This window comes from Mixophyes fleayi, chromosome 3 (genome assembly GCF_038048845.1).
Source record: "Mixophyes fleayi isolate aMixFle1 chromosome 3, aMixFle1.hap1, whole genome shotgun sequence".
In the NCBI taxonomy this organism is placed as follows: domain Eukaryota; kingdom Metazoa; phylum Chordata; class Amphibia; order Anura; family Limnodynastidae; genus Mixophyes; species Mixophyes fleayi.
In genome coordinates this window covers 66935923-66956060 of record NC_134404.1, presented here as the reverse complement: position 1 = coordinate 66956060, position 20138 = coordinate 66935923, and the positions used below count along the sequence as shown (strand labels likewise).

Below are 20138 nucleotides of genomic sequence, written 5' to 3'. Positions count from 1 at the left end.
TATGTCAGTAGATATATCTGTGAAAACAGCTTCAGCTACTGGATGCTCCCAGGGATCCTATTGCAGTTAATGTGCTGACTGCAGGCCTCCTGCACAACGGGACACTTTGCATTTGCATTAACAGAATTGTGGAGCCACCACTGAATGATGTAATTGGTTATATTATTGCATACTATAGTAGTCCCACATCTCGACAACTGAGACCCACTTATCAGTTCTGATGGCTGGTGACAACAGCATTAAGTGTAGAACCACTGCCGATTCCCAAATGCCAGAGAAGATTTAGATATTTTCATGAATTGATTCTGAGGGCAGTACAACATTAGTGGCCTCTCGACTACTAAGGCCTAACCCAGGTTGAATGTCAGGGATCCTGACAAAACCTTAGAGTATACCTGCGGAGGACCCAGAACCTACTGTAAAAGAAGTTTTATAAATAGGGCTCCTAATTGCCTGCTCTCCCAGAATGTCTTGGAGATTCACCCAGACTTCTGTTAGAGTATCTTCATCATCATCATTTATATAGAGCCACTAATTCCGCCACACTGTATATAGAATATTTGTCATTCTCGTCAGTCCCTTACAGTTTTAATTCCCTAACACACGCACAAACTAGGGTTAATTTTGTCAGCAGCCAATTAACTTACTGGTAAGCTTTTGGAGTGTGGGAGGAAACCCACATTTAGGCCCTGTTGGGGAATCAAACTCGTGACCACAGCGCTGTGAGGCAGAAGTACTAACCACTAAGCCACTATGCTGCCCTGTAGGCCACCATCATGAGTCCTGCCCACTTCCCTAATGAATTTGGCAGTTGGGTGCTTGAAGATGTGAATCACATTATACCACCTTCTCTATTGTGCGGTGATGCGAATCACGTTGTCACATCCTCTGCATTTTCCACTGGGACCTCACCTCGGGGAATCCTGGAATTTTGTGGCACCTTTAAGCTTGTGGAACTTGGTTATCACCTTACTCTTTACTTTTCATGTTAAACATGTTGCACCTGGTTGTACTTTGAAGTAGTGAATTTCCGAGTGCACTTTGCCCAGTGTAAGAAAATAAGCACTAAACACACAAACGTGACAGGTTATAAACACAGTTCTGATGTCTCCCTCACTATCCTGATTCATTGAAAGCTGTAAATACGACTAAATTGAGCAGAGCTTAAGGAGAAAGTTTAATAATAGAAGAGGTTCTAAAGTGGTAGGAGGTTGGGCTCCTCTTCAGATATTTGTCCTTCCCCACAAACCTAGGTGCAATTCTAGTTTATTAAGGCGTCTCCCAAGCAGGGCCTGATCAACCAATAGGCTGATCAGGCTGCAGCCTGGAGCGCTGGAGTCTGGGGGGCACAGCATCCCCGAGGTTAATTTTTTTTCCCTTTCATATTTTTTTTTTTTTTTAATGGGCAGCGTTGGTGCTGAATCATCGGGACCGCCCCTTGTCTAAAGGGGGCGGCCCGACTACTAGATGACAGGCAGTCTGGCAGCGATCACTGCTAGCTGCCTGCCAGCGCGGCCGCGGGAGCTTCTTACTGTGGTCACATGAGATCAGGACTTCCACATCTCACGTGACCACAGTAAGAAGCGCCCACGGCCGCGCTGACAGGCAGCTAGCAGCGACCGCTTCCAGACTGCCTGTCATGTATAGCTCTGGAGAGAAGACTGCTGCCCAGGAACAACAGGTAAGTCCTAATGTCTGGGGGCAGAGGGGCTGGTAACAAAGCTAAAGGGGCAAGTAAAGAGGCTAATGGTGGCAGGTGACATTGCTAATGGGGGCAGATAATGCTAAAGGGGCAGGTGAAGAGGCTAATGGGGGCAGGTAACAATGCTAATGGGGCAGATAACACTGCTAATGGGGGCAGGAAAAGAGGCTAATGGGGGCAGGTAACAATGCTAATGGGGGCAGATAACAATGCTAATGGGGGCAGGAGAAGAGGCTAATGGGGGCAGGTAACAATGATAATGGGGCAGATAACACTGCTAATGGGGGCAGGAAAAGAGGCTAATGGGGGCAGATAACAATGCTAATGGGGGCAGGAGAAGAGGCTAATGGGGGCAGGTAACAATGCTAATTGGGGCAGATAATTCTAAAGGGGCAGGTGAAGAAGCTAATGGGGCAAGTAACAATGATAATAGGGGCAGATAGCAATGCTAATGGCTAAAGAGGCTAATGGGGGCAGGTAACAATGCTAATGGGGGCAGATAATTCTAAAGGGGCAGGTGAAGAGGCTAAAGGGGGCAGTTGACAATGCTAATGGGGTCAGTTGAAGAGGCTGAACGGGGCTGATGAAATGGTTGAGGGGACTATTTAAAAAAATAGAGCAGCTTTGGGGGGGCATAATCTTTGTATTGTGTGACGGTTATGAGGATGGTCTCTGTGGTTCTAGGGTCATTAGAATGCAAAATCAGATGGGGCTGATAGAGGTTTATATTTGATTATAGCTCTTTGACAACAATTTTCATATATTTTATTGCCTACATATGCCTGTGCTATGGGGTAGTTTTATATATCCATAATGGACTGTTGTGTTTTGGAGCCTAATCATTCAGGCTTTGTTAACATTTAGCATTATAATACAATTGCTGCATATTTTCAAAACAGGACCCCAACTTTCCAGAAGCAGCTAGAAGACAACAAAGCTGCAAGAACAGGGAAGAGAGAAGAGCAAGAACAGGGAAGAGAGAATGCACAATCTGTCTAATTTTGAATGCTGGCCAATTCTCCTGAATATACATATTCAGGAGTATTCCTACACACTTATATTGGGGGGGGCGCTGCAGCGGTAATAGCCTAGGGCGGCTGGAACCCTTAATCGGGCCCTGCTCCCAAGGGTGAAGAATAGGCGTGCACCTTGACGTGAGCTGGGATTTCCATTGAGCATCCAATGCTCTTCATATATTAGGTTCCCTGTGTCTGCTTTATTATACAGTGATGGACCAAACTGAATGATATTTGAATATAATAGGCATTTGTTAATATGCTACATAGGGTAATAGTCACCATCACTTTTACATTGTACCTGGTGGTTGTATTGTAAAATGGAATTAGATGGAACAAAATATATTTGTTTCATTCTAATATTTCACCAAAAGAAAGCCCAATAAAATGTAATTGGGTAGAGAACAAAGTTATTTCCGTTGTACACAAAGCATAAAAAATACATGAAAATTGGTCTGGTCGTTCAGATACAAAACACCTCCAGCTTTTGAGAGGTTTTAGTGCTGGTTGTGCACAGCTGCATAGACCTATGACTCCACCTTTTGTTACACTTTTACCAGCTTGTTTGCTTTCTGTGTTCCACCTGCCGCACTATCTGCTGTATACAGGGGGTTATTAACAGCTGTTAGTCCCTTGCTGTTATAAGGCTGGGTACACACTACAGTGATTTCAGCTGAATGTCGGGCCAGTGAAACGATAAACGACCGCTTGGCCCGATATCATATTGGTGTGTACGTCCCAACAAAGAACGTTTATTGTTCCAAAGCCCATCCCATCATTTCGTATGATTTTTAAAACCGGACTAAAATTGTTGTTCAACGATGGAACAATGTCGTTCCAATTCTGCATTGTGCATGCACTCAGGATCAGCATTGTCCATAGATCTCTATGGAGTGTGCAGTGTCACAATCGTTTCAGCCAGTGGTTATGACAGATGAAGAGCACAGATCTGAGAGTACATGGTGTAAAACATGTTTAGTGTGTACATATGAATCGGCATGCTGGTCGGAACTTTTTTTGTTTTCTATCGTTTATAAAATCGTTAAAGATGTTGCATCGGGAGAAATTGTGTGTAGTGTGTATTAATTAATTTAGCCTCTGGTATTTTCACACAAGCTATACATTTTCACTTGAGTAGTTGATTTCGCATTAGATAACCTTGAAGAGTGCTAAACTGAATGCTTCATCAAGGTTGTCCCATGCTAGCATTTGTATCTTGCTCCGAAAAAAATAAATTTTATATGTATTACAAAGCAGGCTCAGTGATGCACCATTGTTGTACTTTGCAAGGTATACCCTTGCTCCGACCAAATCTTCCCATTGATCAGTGCAATAACCTGTTTCTAAACAAACCCTTGTTTGGAGATCTAAGCACACCTGCTTCTTAGCTGTTTTGCAGGTAGTAAATGAGTCCTGCGGGTTTATTTAATAAAATTGTCGTTTTAAAAAGATGACAGAAAGGCATCAAGAAGCGGCGGTTCATTGGAGCTGCCGCTTAGTAAATATACCCCCTAGTGTCTCTTTGCCAATACTGCTATGTGGCAATAGTCCACACTAAGATATCTATAAAGGTGCAGCTGGAAAAGAGATTTGATTAATACATTGGCCTTATTGAAAAGGGGCCATTTCCAAAATTACACACTGGAATACCCACAAATGAGTTTCCACTTGGGAGCATTTCTTAAAGAAAATAGGCTTGTAAAGATGCTTTATTGATTTAGAGCAAGACGCTAGAGGACAAATATAAAACGTCTTGCTCTAAAGACACTTATATTGAGCTGGAGACAACTCTTATTTATTATGACTAGAAAACAAAACTAGCTTTTCAAAGTGCAAAAACAGGTATTTCCAAAGGGGAAACAGAACTTACCCAAAGCCCTTTGAGCGTAAAGATCTCTGACTTTCATATATACACTTAACGATGACAAAAGCAGGTCCCTTCACAGAGAGAGAGAAATTCCCAGAGCTCTTGAAATACTTAGACGATTTCGCTAAAGCGATCACTTTTGTTCAATGGAAATCACCCGATGGTAGGGGAATTGTTCAAGTGAGTTCATTGTTATGACAGTGGATGACATTCTAGTTGCGTCTGACAGATACCTTGAGTTCCCCTCCACATGGGTGAGGCGACTGGAATCTAAGGCTCTAACTCCTACGGTACTCGTGTCATCTCCAGCCTCTGATTCTTGACCTTCCCCTCAATGGATGGATAAAGAAGGTCACACTCGATCCTCCTTCTGTACATAGTATTTCCCGGGGACCCTAAACAGGGTATCCTGCTGAAATACAGTATGACCTAATATGAACTACTTGGGAAAAATCCTTCTTAATCTCCCCTACATCCTTTCCCCCTTTAAAGTTCAAAGTTCTTCCCTTCCCTGCCCAGGATACCTATGAGCTATCAGAGTTCTGATGAAATATATTGAATATAGTGATGATTATTATTTGCCCTGATCTTTGTACTTTCCATATTTTATATAAAACTGTATAATGGAAATTATTATATTGGATTACACTTCAAATTTTTCATCTTCATCAGTATTGATAAAGAATATATTTTAAAAAAATAGTCCATACTAGTGGAAGCTGAGTGATGGCCACACCTCTGGTAATTTATGTCAAAATTGGTCAGCGCACCCTTTCTTCTGGCCGTGGTGCCAGTCTCCAACTCGCAGCATTCCTGATCGCAAAACCGGCACATTCCAGATTATACCATGTACACTGTGAGTGCCTGAGCTTGTTCCTTACATTACAGAAGCTGTTGTGCTGTGAAATAGTGACTATCTGCAGTCAACACAACCTGACATAGCCGTCCTTTGTGTGCCCCGTACAAGACCTGGCAGCTGCTAACAGCATAGCGTATGCTTTATGTCATGATGTAAACTTTTCATTGTGTTTAATTCCACACTCCTGCTGGACTCACCTGTCACTGTTAGCAGTTTGCTTCCTCCAACACTAACAAACCCAGACTTGTCTCCAAGCTAGAAAATATCTGCAAGATTTTGAAGCATATTTCCATGTCGCTGTTAGAGAAGCTTAAGAAGTTGTCTTTAATATAATAGATTGATATTCCTGTTATATACAAATGTTTACCATGGTACAACAAGGATACAATATTCTAATGACCTGTTTAGCCCAAGACAACCTAGTATGTAAAACATAATCCATGTTAAAATTATTAAACCTGAACCCTGGGAGATATTACACAACTGCAGAGAACAATGCAAATTTAAATGAAAATATCTAGAGAGACCAAAACATTTCTTGATTGAATGTATAATCAGGCGAAAGCGGTAGATACATTAAATAGAAAATAAATACCTTCAAAATCAAATACTTGATAACTAAATTCTAAGGTGATCAGTAAAAATAGCCAATCCCCAAAAATAGAAAGATATGATGAAGATATTCGAGGATATAAAACTGCCCATATATGCAGCTATTCCTATAGCCAGCTTGGCCTTGGCTGCAAATTAGTGCATGTCTGGGTCCGAAACAAGACATGGTCATCAACTGGTGATCTGGGCCAAGCAGACTTTGAATGTGACTAATGGAAAATGTAGGCAGGCGATAATAATGATATGTTGGTATGATCATTGTTCCACTATACAAACTTTGTCCCCTGTGTATGGACACCTTAAATTATTAACTGCCATACACAGAAACTTTATGTTGAATGGATTGTTTACACTACAGTAACCTTTTAACGTGGTCGTATGCAGTGGACCTGAAGAAAGTGTTTGTTTCTTCTGTTGTCCAGTAGGGGGAGCAGAATTCCATGACATGCACAATTGTGTGACTTTTTCTCCTGCTTCCAGGTTACACTGAAATGAATGGGTGTTGCTAGGCTTCCTGCTACATCAAAACCGAATGTTTACATCAGCAGGTAGCAACATGCACACAATCAAAACTTTTGGCTCAGAATGTGTTAAAGAGATTACTGCCAATACTGCTGTAGCTGAGAAATACGTCCAATCCCAGGGTTTAGTTCTGGATCAGACAGCTAAAGGACTTTTGGGGTGAAATGACTAAACAGAGCTTTGTTCTGCCTCCATAAACATAATCAGTAGCTTTGAGTCATGAGTTAGGCAATCCAAAAAACCAGCCTGGCCAAGGATCCATGTCTTAGGAAACTGTTATGTTAAAGACAGAGCAGCCCAGCATCCAAGCTAGAAAAGCTGGACACTTTGATTACTCCTATTCCTTATAACATGTATTTACACTCGGCATATGGAAGGATACTTTTCACATACATCACATATGAAACAGATCTCTTTCTAAACGGAAAACACACTGCACCCAGGAGAATATTATATTCGCATAACATCCTCAAATAATTCTAATGACTAAATAATCACAAAAAAAAGTGGGCGTTTGGCATCAGAAAATTACTTTATCACTCTATGCAAAAAAAAAAAAAAAAAAGAAGTCCCCAAACAATAACTCTGGGGGGAAAATATGTTGTTAATTGTTTAAGATTAAATATAAATGAATTTCCTGGAAAGAAACTTGGAAAAGTCAGCCTTCTAGCCCATGTGCAATAAACCCAACACAATTATCTGATCCTGTATGAAAGCTAATCATAAAACACATAAGTAAATTAAAATAGCAAGTGCTACTAGCTTCCCTCAGTTCTACAGTCCAACTGTTGCTAACTGTGAGGACTGGGTGAGAGTTATTTACTAACATTGTTCAAATCTCCACTAAGAAGAAAGCTTGAAACCAGAAAGACTCTGGTTTCCTGCATATAGAGAAAGTGCCTACTTAGCCATGTACCCATGCCAGGAGGAGAGGAGGTCCTGGGCTCCCCTGGCACACCGCCGAGAGGATGCATAGCATCTGCCATGTGGGACAAGTTCATTTGCATGGGGAAAGAAGCCCCATGTGGCTGCAGAGAGGAGAGTCCCTGGATTAGGGGATGGATATTGCATAGCAGAGTCCTTGGACTGAATGAGATGACGGTTTTTTCAAAGGAGAAAAGTACCTGTATGAGGGGATGGTTATATCACAGAGGAGGACAGTCCCTGGATGAGGGGATGGTTACTTCACAGAGGAGGACAGTCCATGGATGAGGAGATGGTTAAATCACAGAGGAGGACAATCCCTGGATGAGGGGATGGTTATATCGCAGAGAAGGATAGTCCCTGGATGAGGGGATGGTTATATCACATAGGAGGACAGTCCCTGGATGAGGAGATGGTTAAATCACAGAGGAGGACAATCCCTGGATGAGGGGATGGTTATATCACAGAGGAGGACTGTCCCTGGATGCGGGGATGGTTATATCGCAGAGAAGGATAGTCCCTGGATGAGGGGATGGTTATATCACAGAGGAGGACAGTCCCTGGATGAGGGGATGGTTATATCACAGAGGAGGACAATCCCTGGATGCGGGGATGGTTATATCACAGAGGAGGACAATCCCTGGATGAGGAGATGGTTATATTACAGAGGAGGATGATCCCTGGATAAGGAGATGGTTATATCACATAGGAGGACTGTCCCTGGATGCGGGGATGGTTATATCACAGAGGAGGACAGTCCCTGGATGAGGGGATGGTTATATCACAGAGGAGGACAGTCCCTGGATGCGGGGATGGTTATATCACAGAGGAGGACAGTCCCTGGATGAGGGGATGGTTATATCACAGAGGAGGACAATCCCTGGATGCGGGGATGGTTATATCACAGAGGAGGACAATCCCTGGATGAGGAGATGGTTATATTACAGAGCAGGATGATCCCTGGATAAGGAGATGGTTATATCACATAGGAGGACTGTCCCTGGATGCGGGAATGGTTATATCACAGAGGAGGACAGTCCCTGGATGAGGGGATGGTTATATCACAGAGGAGGACAATCCCTGGATGCGGGAATGGTTATATCACAGAGGAGGACTGTCCCCTTAGAAGCTATAAAAGGGTCTGTAGCGTTGGTGAGCTGAGCGAGACAGCAAAACTGTGAGTGGTTGTAGAACTGCTGCTCCCAGCATGAAAAGTGGTCTGTAAATGTCCGCTATGTAATTTGTGTTGATAAAGTACTGTGCAGGAGGAGAATGCAATTTAACATCTGCTTAAAGAACTGCTGGGGGAGTTTGGAGACCTTGCAATGTGCATGTAACCGCTATGAATTGTGCCAGAGTATACTGGTGTTATGTACATATTTGATGTTGCACTGCAGCCATTAAGATTTGTGCTGGAGGAGAAGATATGTAAATAAAGTTGTTTAATCGACGTAAGAGATGGTATAACACACTACTTTTACACACTTGTGTATTTGGGGGCCATCTGGTACTTTAATGCACACACCCATCTGATAGCCGGGACGAAGGCGAGCAAAAGGAAGGGTGGAGAGTGTCACGATTATATCCTGACACCCCAAAACCTGCACACAGTACCAGTGATACTGGGAATAAAAAGGGCTCCGCCCCCTGTATTAGACCTCGTCACCAAACACCACTCTGTGACCGCCATGTTTATTAGCCTGGACAACTCTACGTTTATATGCAGTTTCCTGCCACACAAACACTGATTAGCTCAGTGTTCATAGAGTAAAGCAGTGCTTTCTTGTCAGGAATTTCACACTTCTGTTGTCTGCTATGTGCAGGAAAACATAGCAAACAAGTGCAGCATTCCCTATGCTAATACAAATACCAATGTAAAGTTCCCATATACTGGAGGTGTTAAGGGCCAGAATCTCACCGGGCATCCTGTGCCTCCAGGCCCGGTAGCAGCTGCAAGGGCTTCTATGGCTATTCTTATGCCCTGAGTCTAACCCTATATACCCCCCATCCTCAGTTTGTGTAATTCATATACTATCATTGTCTTGGGATCAGGCCTCATTGGCAAAGGATATATGGGGCATACTTGGGGTATTGTGTCATTAGGGGAATAGTCATTTCCAGAAGGGACCTAAAATATGACAACAGAGGCTGCACATCTACATTTGTTCAGTGCCTGCTTAGAGGGATAACCATTCATTTAACCTTTACTGAGCCTGCACTGCAGAGACTTGCAGATTAAGCAGAATTTCTTGTTTGATGCTCTGCAGCTGAATTCTCTGCTGCGGTAGATAGTCTTATTTGGCTGTGTTCCACCTCACTCAAGGTTTCGCTGGGAGTTTCCAGGCATTAGCTCACAACCCAGTTACAGAAAATCTGTCCCATTTAGTAGGAAGAGATTTCACCCTTGCTGCCTTAAGGAAAATTTCAGCTTAACACACAATACCTAAGTAACTCCTATACTGCTAATAAATACTGGAAGTAGTTGTAAGCATTTCTCTAAATGTTACATAATGCTTCATGCCTGTTTCTCATAACTTCTCATGTAGCTGTGTAGTTGACATCTTCTAAATCTCTCACCTGAAATGCTATTTTCTTGCCTCTGGCATGTCTTCAGGTGCTGCAAGTCAGAGCTTGATGAAAATACTAATTGTCCCAGAATGCCTTCCTTTTACAGGCTCTGCTACATATGTTCAGGTATGAAAGCGTGGTTCTCCTGCACAGGGACTGCTATGAATTAGGGGGAAGATGCTTTAGGGGAACCAAGAAGTAGTCACTGTATTCAAGCAAGTTTGGTTGGATAGTGTGCCTGTGCATTTCGGTGTGGGCATGCTTAGCACATGCTCTTTATCAGGTATAGAGCAAAACCAAGCAGGGGGAGAGTTATTAATTCAGTACAATAAGGGCTTGTACACATAAGTTAGCACAGCACCTGGAGATAGTCCGAATGAGGCATGAACACATCCCTAGGATTCTTTGGAGGTGTATTTTTGTGAGTACTGCAGTCTTGATATAAATATACATGATGATGACACCAGCAACACTATGAAGCCACTACTTATCTGGGTACTTGCACGTTGTTGTTATTATTATTATGGTAGATATGTAAGGAGCCACAGTGTTCCGCTGCGCCGTACAGTAGGGAAAACAGGACATACATAAAAGAAGGACATCCAAGGTAGACAAAATAAATGCAGACAAAGGGTATGGAGGACCCTGCTCATTAGAGAGCTTACATTCTAAGTGGAAGTGGGCACAGCTAAAACAAGAGGAGCGAGTGTGGCTTAGGGTGGAGATTGGGACAGATAAGTTTTTAAAAAAAGAGATGAGTTTTTAGAGAACGTCTAAAGATTTGAAGGCTGTGGCAAAGCCTAATTGGCTGTTGACACCTTTAAGATGACAGTATTTCATTCATTAGCGTAGCGGCTATAATCTGTCTCTGTTCTTATGTCATTTCTATTTGTGGCTACTGCAAGAAAGGAGATTCCTACTGGATATTTATACAGTATGTTTATAAAATGGAAAACAACGGATGTGCTGGTCTTTAATTAGTTAATATGGAAATTGCTAATATTTTCTCTTGTTTATGACACTTCATTATACTGTATACAAATAGGGTACTGCAACTTTTACATTTATAACAAACTGTCAAGTCACATCTCTAGTCTATCATTGGTAATATTGTGGTAGTTTGAGTTGGACATATCTGGAGATATAAGCGATTCAACATACACACTTGAGTGCTGAGTTTTTGTGACACAATAATGTTTGTCAGTTGCGGAGCCCTGATCTAGAGGATTGTAACACAGAAAATAGACCTGCAGAACCATCTCTTATGGGCAGTGATTGTGCTAAATTGGGCACAAGTGTCTGTTTAGCAGAAAAAAACAACCTTGTTGCATCATGACATTAAATGTGTACATTTCAGTCCATATGTGTAATTTATGTAGAATTTTGTCTGTAGTCCTCATAGGTTAATGTGGGGGGAAGTAGCAGTTCTTGGCAGTATTTTATTGGAGCTATCCACCTTTATGATCTTACTACATTCAATCAGCTAACTTGCTCACTAACTTCTTACTCTCTGTAACTTTAATATGGTTCTGCTGTTGTAGACATTCCCCTATTTAACCATTGCATGCTGCTGATATTGGAGTTGTCTGTGAAGCAGCTATCTGCTTTGCTATTGTTTTCACTCTAGCTAACTGGTAAAACAGTCTGTCACAAACCAGGGATTTTAAAATACTCCTCTCAACCCACCTTCTAAATTGTCATACCCTGAGATGTTATGATTGACAGTCCCAGCACTATTGCAGGTTATTACTGAGATGGTTTATCATGAATATTAGGCACATTCAACACACTATTTCATAAAGTTTGACATCTTTAATTCATGAAAACCAAGCCAGAAATAGTAAGATATTTAAGATCTGCAGTGTGTTGTCTGTCTCAATGCAGCAAGTGCTGTATAAGCAGGACATACCGACACCCATATTCAACAAAAGACGTTTCTTAGGATCCGCTTGTAGTTGACTATGGATGTGCCTGAATTATGTACTTTTTTTTGTAAAAACAAAACAAAACAAAACGCACAATATGTTAATTTTGTGTGTGTAACAGGAAAGACTCACTCTGTATTCTTATCTCATAAATTAAAACCTTAACCTATACTGAAAATTATTAAAAGAGAAAGAGATTCCCATTGGTTTCCTAAATATCACTAGTAGCAAAATAATAAAAAAAATGAGTGTTGCGAGAATGGTGTGTGATAGAATTGTGAATTAAAATGGCAGCTTACCTGCAATGCCTCGCTATATTGTATATTTTGTGATTATATCTTATGTTGTCTCATTCTAATAATAATCAAAACACTGTATTTTTGCTGATATTTTATTCAGAGCTTGTGTTTTTTACAATCACGTTTAATAAACATGTTTCAACCACCTGTGTCCATTCAAATACATGGATGTTACAGGAGTTTATCTAATAAGGTCATCAAGTAGTTAAAACTTTGTCCTCTATGCTTTACATTGGATTTAAATAAATTGTTGTATCCTGAATTGTATGAGTCTCACAGTAATTATATCACTTAATTCTGGCGGACCAGTATTACCTATAATATTGGTTCTACTGGTTCCTTCTCATTGCTACAGTTATGGAAACGTAATTCACATACAAGAGTTGTTTATAATAAATGTTTTTCCCTTATTGTTCCATTAGAAAAACTGCCCAGTAATTTATAGATATTGGCAGGAGGATAGCTGCAAATTATAATATCAGCTGATATCAACATATATCAGCTTAACTGTTATATTACGTTCCTAGCAGTCTGTGGACTATGCCCTTCAAGGGGATTATATTTGTCAAAGAAGTTTTATCCCCTTTCTTTTAATTTCAAACTAATTTGTAGGGGAATTCTGCTCTATATAGTTTCAGGAACAAGGTGGTTTCTTAATAATAAAATTGAAGAGCAATAATTTCACATAACGCTGATGCGCGTTTCGCATACTCGCTTTAATGTATTAGACATTTTCCTCTAAAGGTATACGGCAGTCTTGTTTTTTCTGTCACGTCCTGGCAGTAAAATTACACCTGGTTCTATACAGTGCACAATAAATGTTCACAGGCAACATTAACATCTCACCTACTGGAAGAAAGAAACGATGGGCATGTCAAATTTTGCATAAATGGGATATCATTAACTATATGGTTTAATAGCCACGTAGGTGGATTTCTAAGCATATTGTTCAGAGGCCTTCCCTCCTGTATCTGTGATATGAGGTATAATACTAGTAGTAGATCATGCAGCTGAGAAGGCTTAACAGTAGACACCGTGGGCGTTCTGTATCTATAAATGAGGGCTGGTACTTCAGTGCTGCACCGTGCACTCACCATTATACTTACACTGCAGAATGTAGCCACATACAGGCAAATTGTGCTGCTGATCAGTTTGGACAGATACATGTCCCAACACACCTCTACTCCCACTTCCAGCAGAAGGACTGATATGTGCCCTAATACGTCTCTTTCCACACTTCTAGCAGAATATATTAATGCTCCAATGTGCAACTTCCCCAACTTCCAACAAATGGATTTATACATTCTCTAACATGCCTCATCTCCCCACCTCCAGCAGGAGAACACATACATTCCCCAACACTCCTCTTTCCACACTTCCATCAGAATAACATACATTCCCCAATACACCTCTTTCCACACTTCCATCAGAATAACACATACATTCCCCAATACACCTCTTTCCACACTTCCATCAGAATAACACATACATTCCCCAATACACCTCTTTCCACACTTCCATCAGAATAACACATACATTCCCCAATACACCTCTTTCCACACTTCCATCAGAATAACACATACATTCCCCAATACGACTCTTTCCATACTTCCGGCAGAATGCATAAATGCCCCAATGTGCCTCGTCCCCCACTTCCAACAAATGGACTTATACATTCTCTAACATGCCTCATTCCCCCCACCTCCAGCAGGAGAACATATAAATACCCCAACACGCCTTTTTCACCACTTCCCGCAGAAGGACTGAAACATGCCTCTTTCCCCCCCCTTCCATCAGAATAACACATACATTCCCCAATACGCCTCTTTCCACACTTCCGGCAGAACGCATAAATGCCCCATGACGCTTCAACCCCCACTTCCAAGGACAGATTCATTCCACAGTACGCTCCTTCCCCCACTTCCAGCAGAAGGACTGATACATTCTCCAACACGCCTCTTCTCCCACTTCCACCAGGAGACCATAAAAATGCCCCAACACGTCTCTTCCAGCAAGAGAACACATACATTCCCCAACACGCCTCTTCCAGCAAGAGAACACATACATTCCCCAACATGCCTCTTTCCCCCACTTTCATCAGAATAACACATACATTCCCCAACATGCCTCTTTCCCCCACTTCCATCAGAATAACACATACATTACCCAATACGCCTCTCTCCACACTTCCATCAGAATAACACATACATTCCCCAATACACCTCTTTCCACACTTCCGGCAGCATGCATAAATGCCCCAATGTGCTTCTTCCTCCACTTCCAACAAATGGACTTATACATTCTTCAACATGCCTCATTCCCCCACCTCCAGCAGGAGAACATATAAATACCATAACGTGCCTTTTTTCACCACTTCCCGCTGAAGGACTGATACATTCTTCAACATGCCTCTCTCCACACTTCCATCAGAATAACACATGCATTACCCAAAACGCCTTTTCCGCCACTTCCACCAAGAGAACACATACATTTCCCAATACGCCTCTTCCGCCACTTCCAGCAAAACGCATACATTCCCCAACACGATTCTTCCACCACTTCCAGCAGAACACATACATTCCCCAACACGATTCTTCTACCACTTCCAGCAGAACACATACATTCCCCAACACGATTCTTCCACCACTTCCAGCAGAACACATACATTCCCCAACACGATTCTTCCACCACTTCCAGCAAAACACATACATTCCCCAACACGACTCTTCCACCACTTCCAGCAGAACACATACATTCCCCAACACGACTTTTCCACCACTTCCAGCAGAACACATACATTCCCCAACACGATTCTTCCACCACTTCCAGCAGAACACATACATTACCCAACACGATTCTTCCACCACTTCCAGCAGAACACATACATTCCCCAACACGATTCTTCCACCACTTCCAGCAAAACACATACATTCCCCAACACGACTCTTCCACCACTTCCAGCAGAACACATACATTCCCCAACACGATTTTTCCACCACTTCCAGCAGAACACACACATTCCCCAACACGATTCTTCCACCACTTCCAGCAGAACACATACATTCCCCAACACGATTCTTCCACCACTTCTAGCAGAACACATACATTCCCCAACACGACTCTTCCACCACTTCCAGCAGAACACATACATTCCCCAACACGATTCTTCTACCACTTCCAGCAGAACACATACATTCCCCAACACGCCTCTTCCGCCACTTTCAGCAGAACACATACATTCCCCAACACGATTCTTCCACCACTTCCAGCAGAACACATACATTCCCCAACACGATTCTTCCACCACTTCCAGCAGAACACATACATTCCCCAACACGATTCTTCCACCACTTCCAGCAGAACACATACATTCCCCAACACGATTCTTCCACCACTTCCAGCAGAACACATACATTCCCCAACACGATTCTTCCACCACTTCCAGCAAAACACATACATTCCCCAACACGACTCTTCCACCACTTCCAGCAGAACACATACATTCCCCAACACGACTTTTCCACCACTTCCAGCAGAACACATACATTCCCCAACACGATTCTTCCACCACTTCCAGCAGAACACATACATTACCCAACACGATTCTTCCACCACTTCCAGCAGAACACATACATTCCCCAACACGATTCTTCCACCACTTCCAGCAAAACACATACATTCCCCAACACGACTCTTCCACCACTTCCAGCAGAACACATACATTCCCCAACACGATTTTTCCACCACTTCCAGCAGAACACACACATTCCCCAACACGATTCTTCCACCACTTCCAGCAGAACACACACATTCCCCAACACGATTCTTCCACCACTTCTAGCAGAACACATACATTCCCCAACACGACTCTTCCACCACTTCCAGCAGAACACATACATTCCCCAACACGATTCTTCTACCACTTCCAGCAGAACACATACATTCCCCAACACGCCTCTTCCGCCACTTTCAGCAGAACACATACATTCCCCAACACGATTCTTCCACCACTTCCAGCAGAACACATACATTCCCCAACACGATTCTTCCACCACTTCCAGCAGAACACATACATTCCCCAACACGATTCTTCCACCACTTCCAGCAGAACACATACATTCCCCAACACGACTCTTCCACCACTTCCAGCAGAACACATACATTCCCCAACACGACTCTTCCACCACTTCCAGCAGAACACATACATTCCCCAACACGCCTCTTCCACCACTTCCAGCAGAACACATACATTCCCCAACACGATTCTTCCACCACTTCTAGCAGAACACATACATTCCCCAACACGACTCTTCCACCACTTCCAGCAGAACACAAGATGCAAGATGAGGAAACTGCAAAACCACCTTGACAAGCTACCACTAAATTCCTTCTCATAATGACGATTTATTGTGGATGGTGATATGGTACCACTTACATCCATTTGCCCCCTAGACCCTGCATTGTGGCTGTGTGCCACCATCTTTGGACATACACCTAGGTATTAAAAAAAACAACAGGGTTTTCGGGCACTAGCATTAGTGTGTGTGTGTGTGTGTGTGTGTGTGTGTGTGTTAGGGAATTTAGACTGTAAGCCCCAGTGGGGCAGGGACTGATGTGAATGAGTTCTCTGTACAGCTCTGTGGAATCAGTGGTGCTATATAAATAAATGGTGATGATGGTGATGTACATCTATTGCTAATATTGTTCACAGGGAATTGAAAGAACAGCCATTATACAGTGTTAATATTATTATTTTTTTCTAACAGATCTGCAATTCCGAAAAACTATGGGAACACATTGTGGAGAGGTCCTGTGACAGGGTTACCCCCGAGATGAGGTCTCTTGCACAGGACATTGGCTGGAAACAGTTCTTCTTCACCAACAAATTGCAACTTCAGCTCCAGCTCCGGAGATGGAGAAAGAGACAGGAAGACGGTCAGAATATCCTCTTCCGCTCAGAGGATGAGCCTTTGGCAGAGGGCTGGTAGAGCAATAGGGTAATAGACCTTGGTAACAAGAAGATATGAACTGTGCAAGTGGATGATGACTCCAGCCCATTTTCCTACTTCCCCATCTAGGAATTATTTATAAAAACAATGGGCAGTATACAATAAGTGACCAAACCCGGCAGCCCTCTTACATAACCAGCTGGGAAATCCTAACAGACTTGGGTGCTAAGTGAAATGTAAAGTGTCTTTAAGTTTAGCAATAGAGTGCCAAATCTTCACCATACATAAACCATTTGTGTCCTGTTGCATTAGGTTGTTACTTAGTTAAATTTAGCATATATATATATATATATATATATATAAATGTATTGCAATCCAATTAATGAGGAATTAAAAAAAACTGATTAGTTACTAAATGTGTATAGCCAATGCCAATTGTTAGTACCATATTTTTTCTTCGGGGAAGAAGCACAGAACTGTCTTCTACCTAACAGCATGATTGGAGGTTACAGTTGATATTTCCCATATGCTCTGCTTCCAGTTAAAAGAAAATGTTTTTGTAGTATTTCATTTTGATGCAATAAAATATTTCTTTATAACGATATCTGGAATATGATTGTAAAACCAAGTTAAATCTTTCGCTGCTGATGTCACATTCCAACATCAATATCAGCAATTTGTTTCTGCAGTACCCACACAAATTATACCTTGTTTTTTTTTTTCAGAAGGATTTCTTTAAAACACTATTAGTGTTCTTATACGTCTTGATATGGCAAAGAAAATTTACCCAAAATAGCCAAAAAAGGTTGTTTTTTTTATTGAAATTGCAAGAAAGTGAACTAAAGGCAAATTCTTTTTTTCGAAACACTATCTAGGAAAACTTTGTGGTTCTTGCTTTAGCATCAATCCCCTCATTCGAATGAGGATATCCCTGATTTTATCCCAGATTATTTATTGAAGCCAAGATGGGGGATTTATTGATGCCAATAATCAGTGCTCTCCTCCCCCATCCCTGGATTTCTTGGTGATTTCTGTAGTGTAGGGTACTGGTTCCCAAACTGTGCTCCATGGCTCCCTGTGGTGCCGCACCGATCTCACAGGGGTCTCACCTTATGACTAGTCATAAACAAAGCAAGGAACTATTTGGTAATTATTTTGGTTTAGGGCTGTCTTGAAAAATATATGGAGACCCTAAGGGTGCCTTGAACTGAGAAAGTTTGGGATCCACTGCTGTAGGCCGTTATTGTCTGGTAATTACACATGAGTGGGACTCGTCCCTACTACTATAGTGGTATATGTGCAGCTTCCACTCTTCCGTACCGATGAAGGGGTTACAGAGAAGCTTACTTTTATATGCTTTTGGACTATTTTACTTGAGATGAACGTAAATAGAGCCATGCTAGTTTTAAGTATGTCTATAATGTATAATGAAAAAAGAGACTGCACAATCTAGTAGTTTTTTTAAAAAAAACATATAGCCAGGCTTGGGCATGGTGGAAGCCCCGTATCTGTAGGATGACAGGCATTGTCCCCTCCGAAACCAGCAACTGGTACACTGTCGCCGGCCAGGGGACCGTGTCTTCAGGCTACATGTCAGTCTCTTTGGATTGTCTGATGCTGAGATTGTCCACCGCTATCGGCTACCACCTCATGTCATCATGGACACCCTGCGCAACATCCCGACAGCAATACCACTGCTTACAAACTCTTGGCGGTATTGCACTTGTGTGTGTCTAGATCTTTCCAGATCACAGTGGGTGTAACGGCAGGAATTTCCCAAGCCACCTTCAGTTGTGTGCTGAAGGTTGTACTACAGGCTTTCCCTTTTGCGTATCTGGCACTTCATCCATCTGACACTCGATGAGGACTCCCTTCTGCCCATAAAGTGTCAGTTTTCCATCATGGCTGGCTTCCTGCAAGTTATGGGAGCAGTAGATGGTACACATGTAGCCCTGGTCACGCTGGGTGGGAATGTTTCTATTTATTAGAATAGAAAGCATTTCCAGTTGATCAGTGTCCAGGCTATATGTGATGGCATCTCTCCAGATTCCATACTTTGCCTTCAGGTTCTCCTGCCTTGACTGGTCTGGTGAAGCTCTTATGAAACCTTCAGCTAGTTCCAACCCATCAAATAGCACCATCCTTCCAGAGCACCAAATGGTAATGATCTGTAGTAAGCTTTCTTAAGCTATGTGAAAGGCATAAAATTATCACAAATGTTTTAAATATTTCAGTATTTAACGTAATGTGTCATTGTACATAATATGCATCAAAGGGATTGTTTAAGGAGATGCATTAAAAGTATTGAACAGGAATAGATGGTTCTCATTTTCATTATTTTAACAAGTCCAAAATGAAAGCTCCTGTAGCAGATGATTCCATCATGATCCCAAAATAAAACTTTGGGGATTTATTAACAACAGTGTGAACAATTTTTGAGATGTTTTTCCAAAAATTAAAAAATGTCTTTTTGAGAAAATCAAAATTTTGATTACGAAAATTTTACATTCTTAATTTTTATTGAAACAAGATGCTCAATCAGGTGAGCTACAAATGCAATTTAAAAAAAAAAATGTTAAAAGCAAGTTTTTTGTTAAAACAGTGCTACTTTAAAGGTGTACAACTTCAAAACCAGTGCACATTTCAGCCTAAGACTTGGGGTCTTTCTTTACATCCATCATCATCATCATCATCATCATTTATTTATATAGCGCCACTAATTCCGCAGCGCTGTACAGAGAACTCATTCACATCAGTCCCTGCCCCATTGGAGCTTACAGTCTAAATTCCCTAATGTAGACACACATAGACACAGACAGACAGAGAGGGAGACAAACAGACAGGGAGGGAGACAGACAGGGAGAGACTAGGGTCAATTTTGATAGCAGCCAATTA

General features: G+C 41.9%; 1 protein-coding gene across 1 annotated transcript in view; it reads left to right on the top strand.

Moving 5' to 3' along the window:
* FBXO36 (F-box protein 36) overlaps positions 1 to 17845 on the top strand; it is a 40496-nt gene extending 22651 nt beyond the window's left edge. Inside the window, exon 4 of the mRNA XM_075201648.1 lies at positions 17061 to 17845. Within this exon, the coding sequence (XP_075057749.1) occupies positions 17061 to 17282 (222 nt within the window). The 3' untranslated portion in view covers positions 17283 to 17845. The remainder of the gene's footprint in view (positions 1 to 17060) is intronic.
* The last annotated feature ends 2293 nt before the right edge of the window (positions 17846 to 20138 follow it).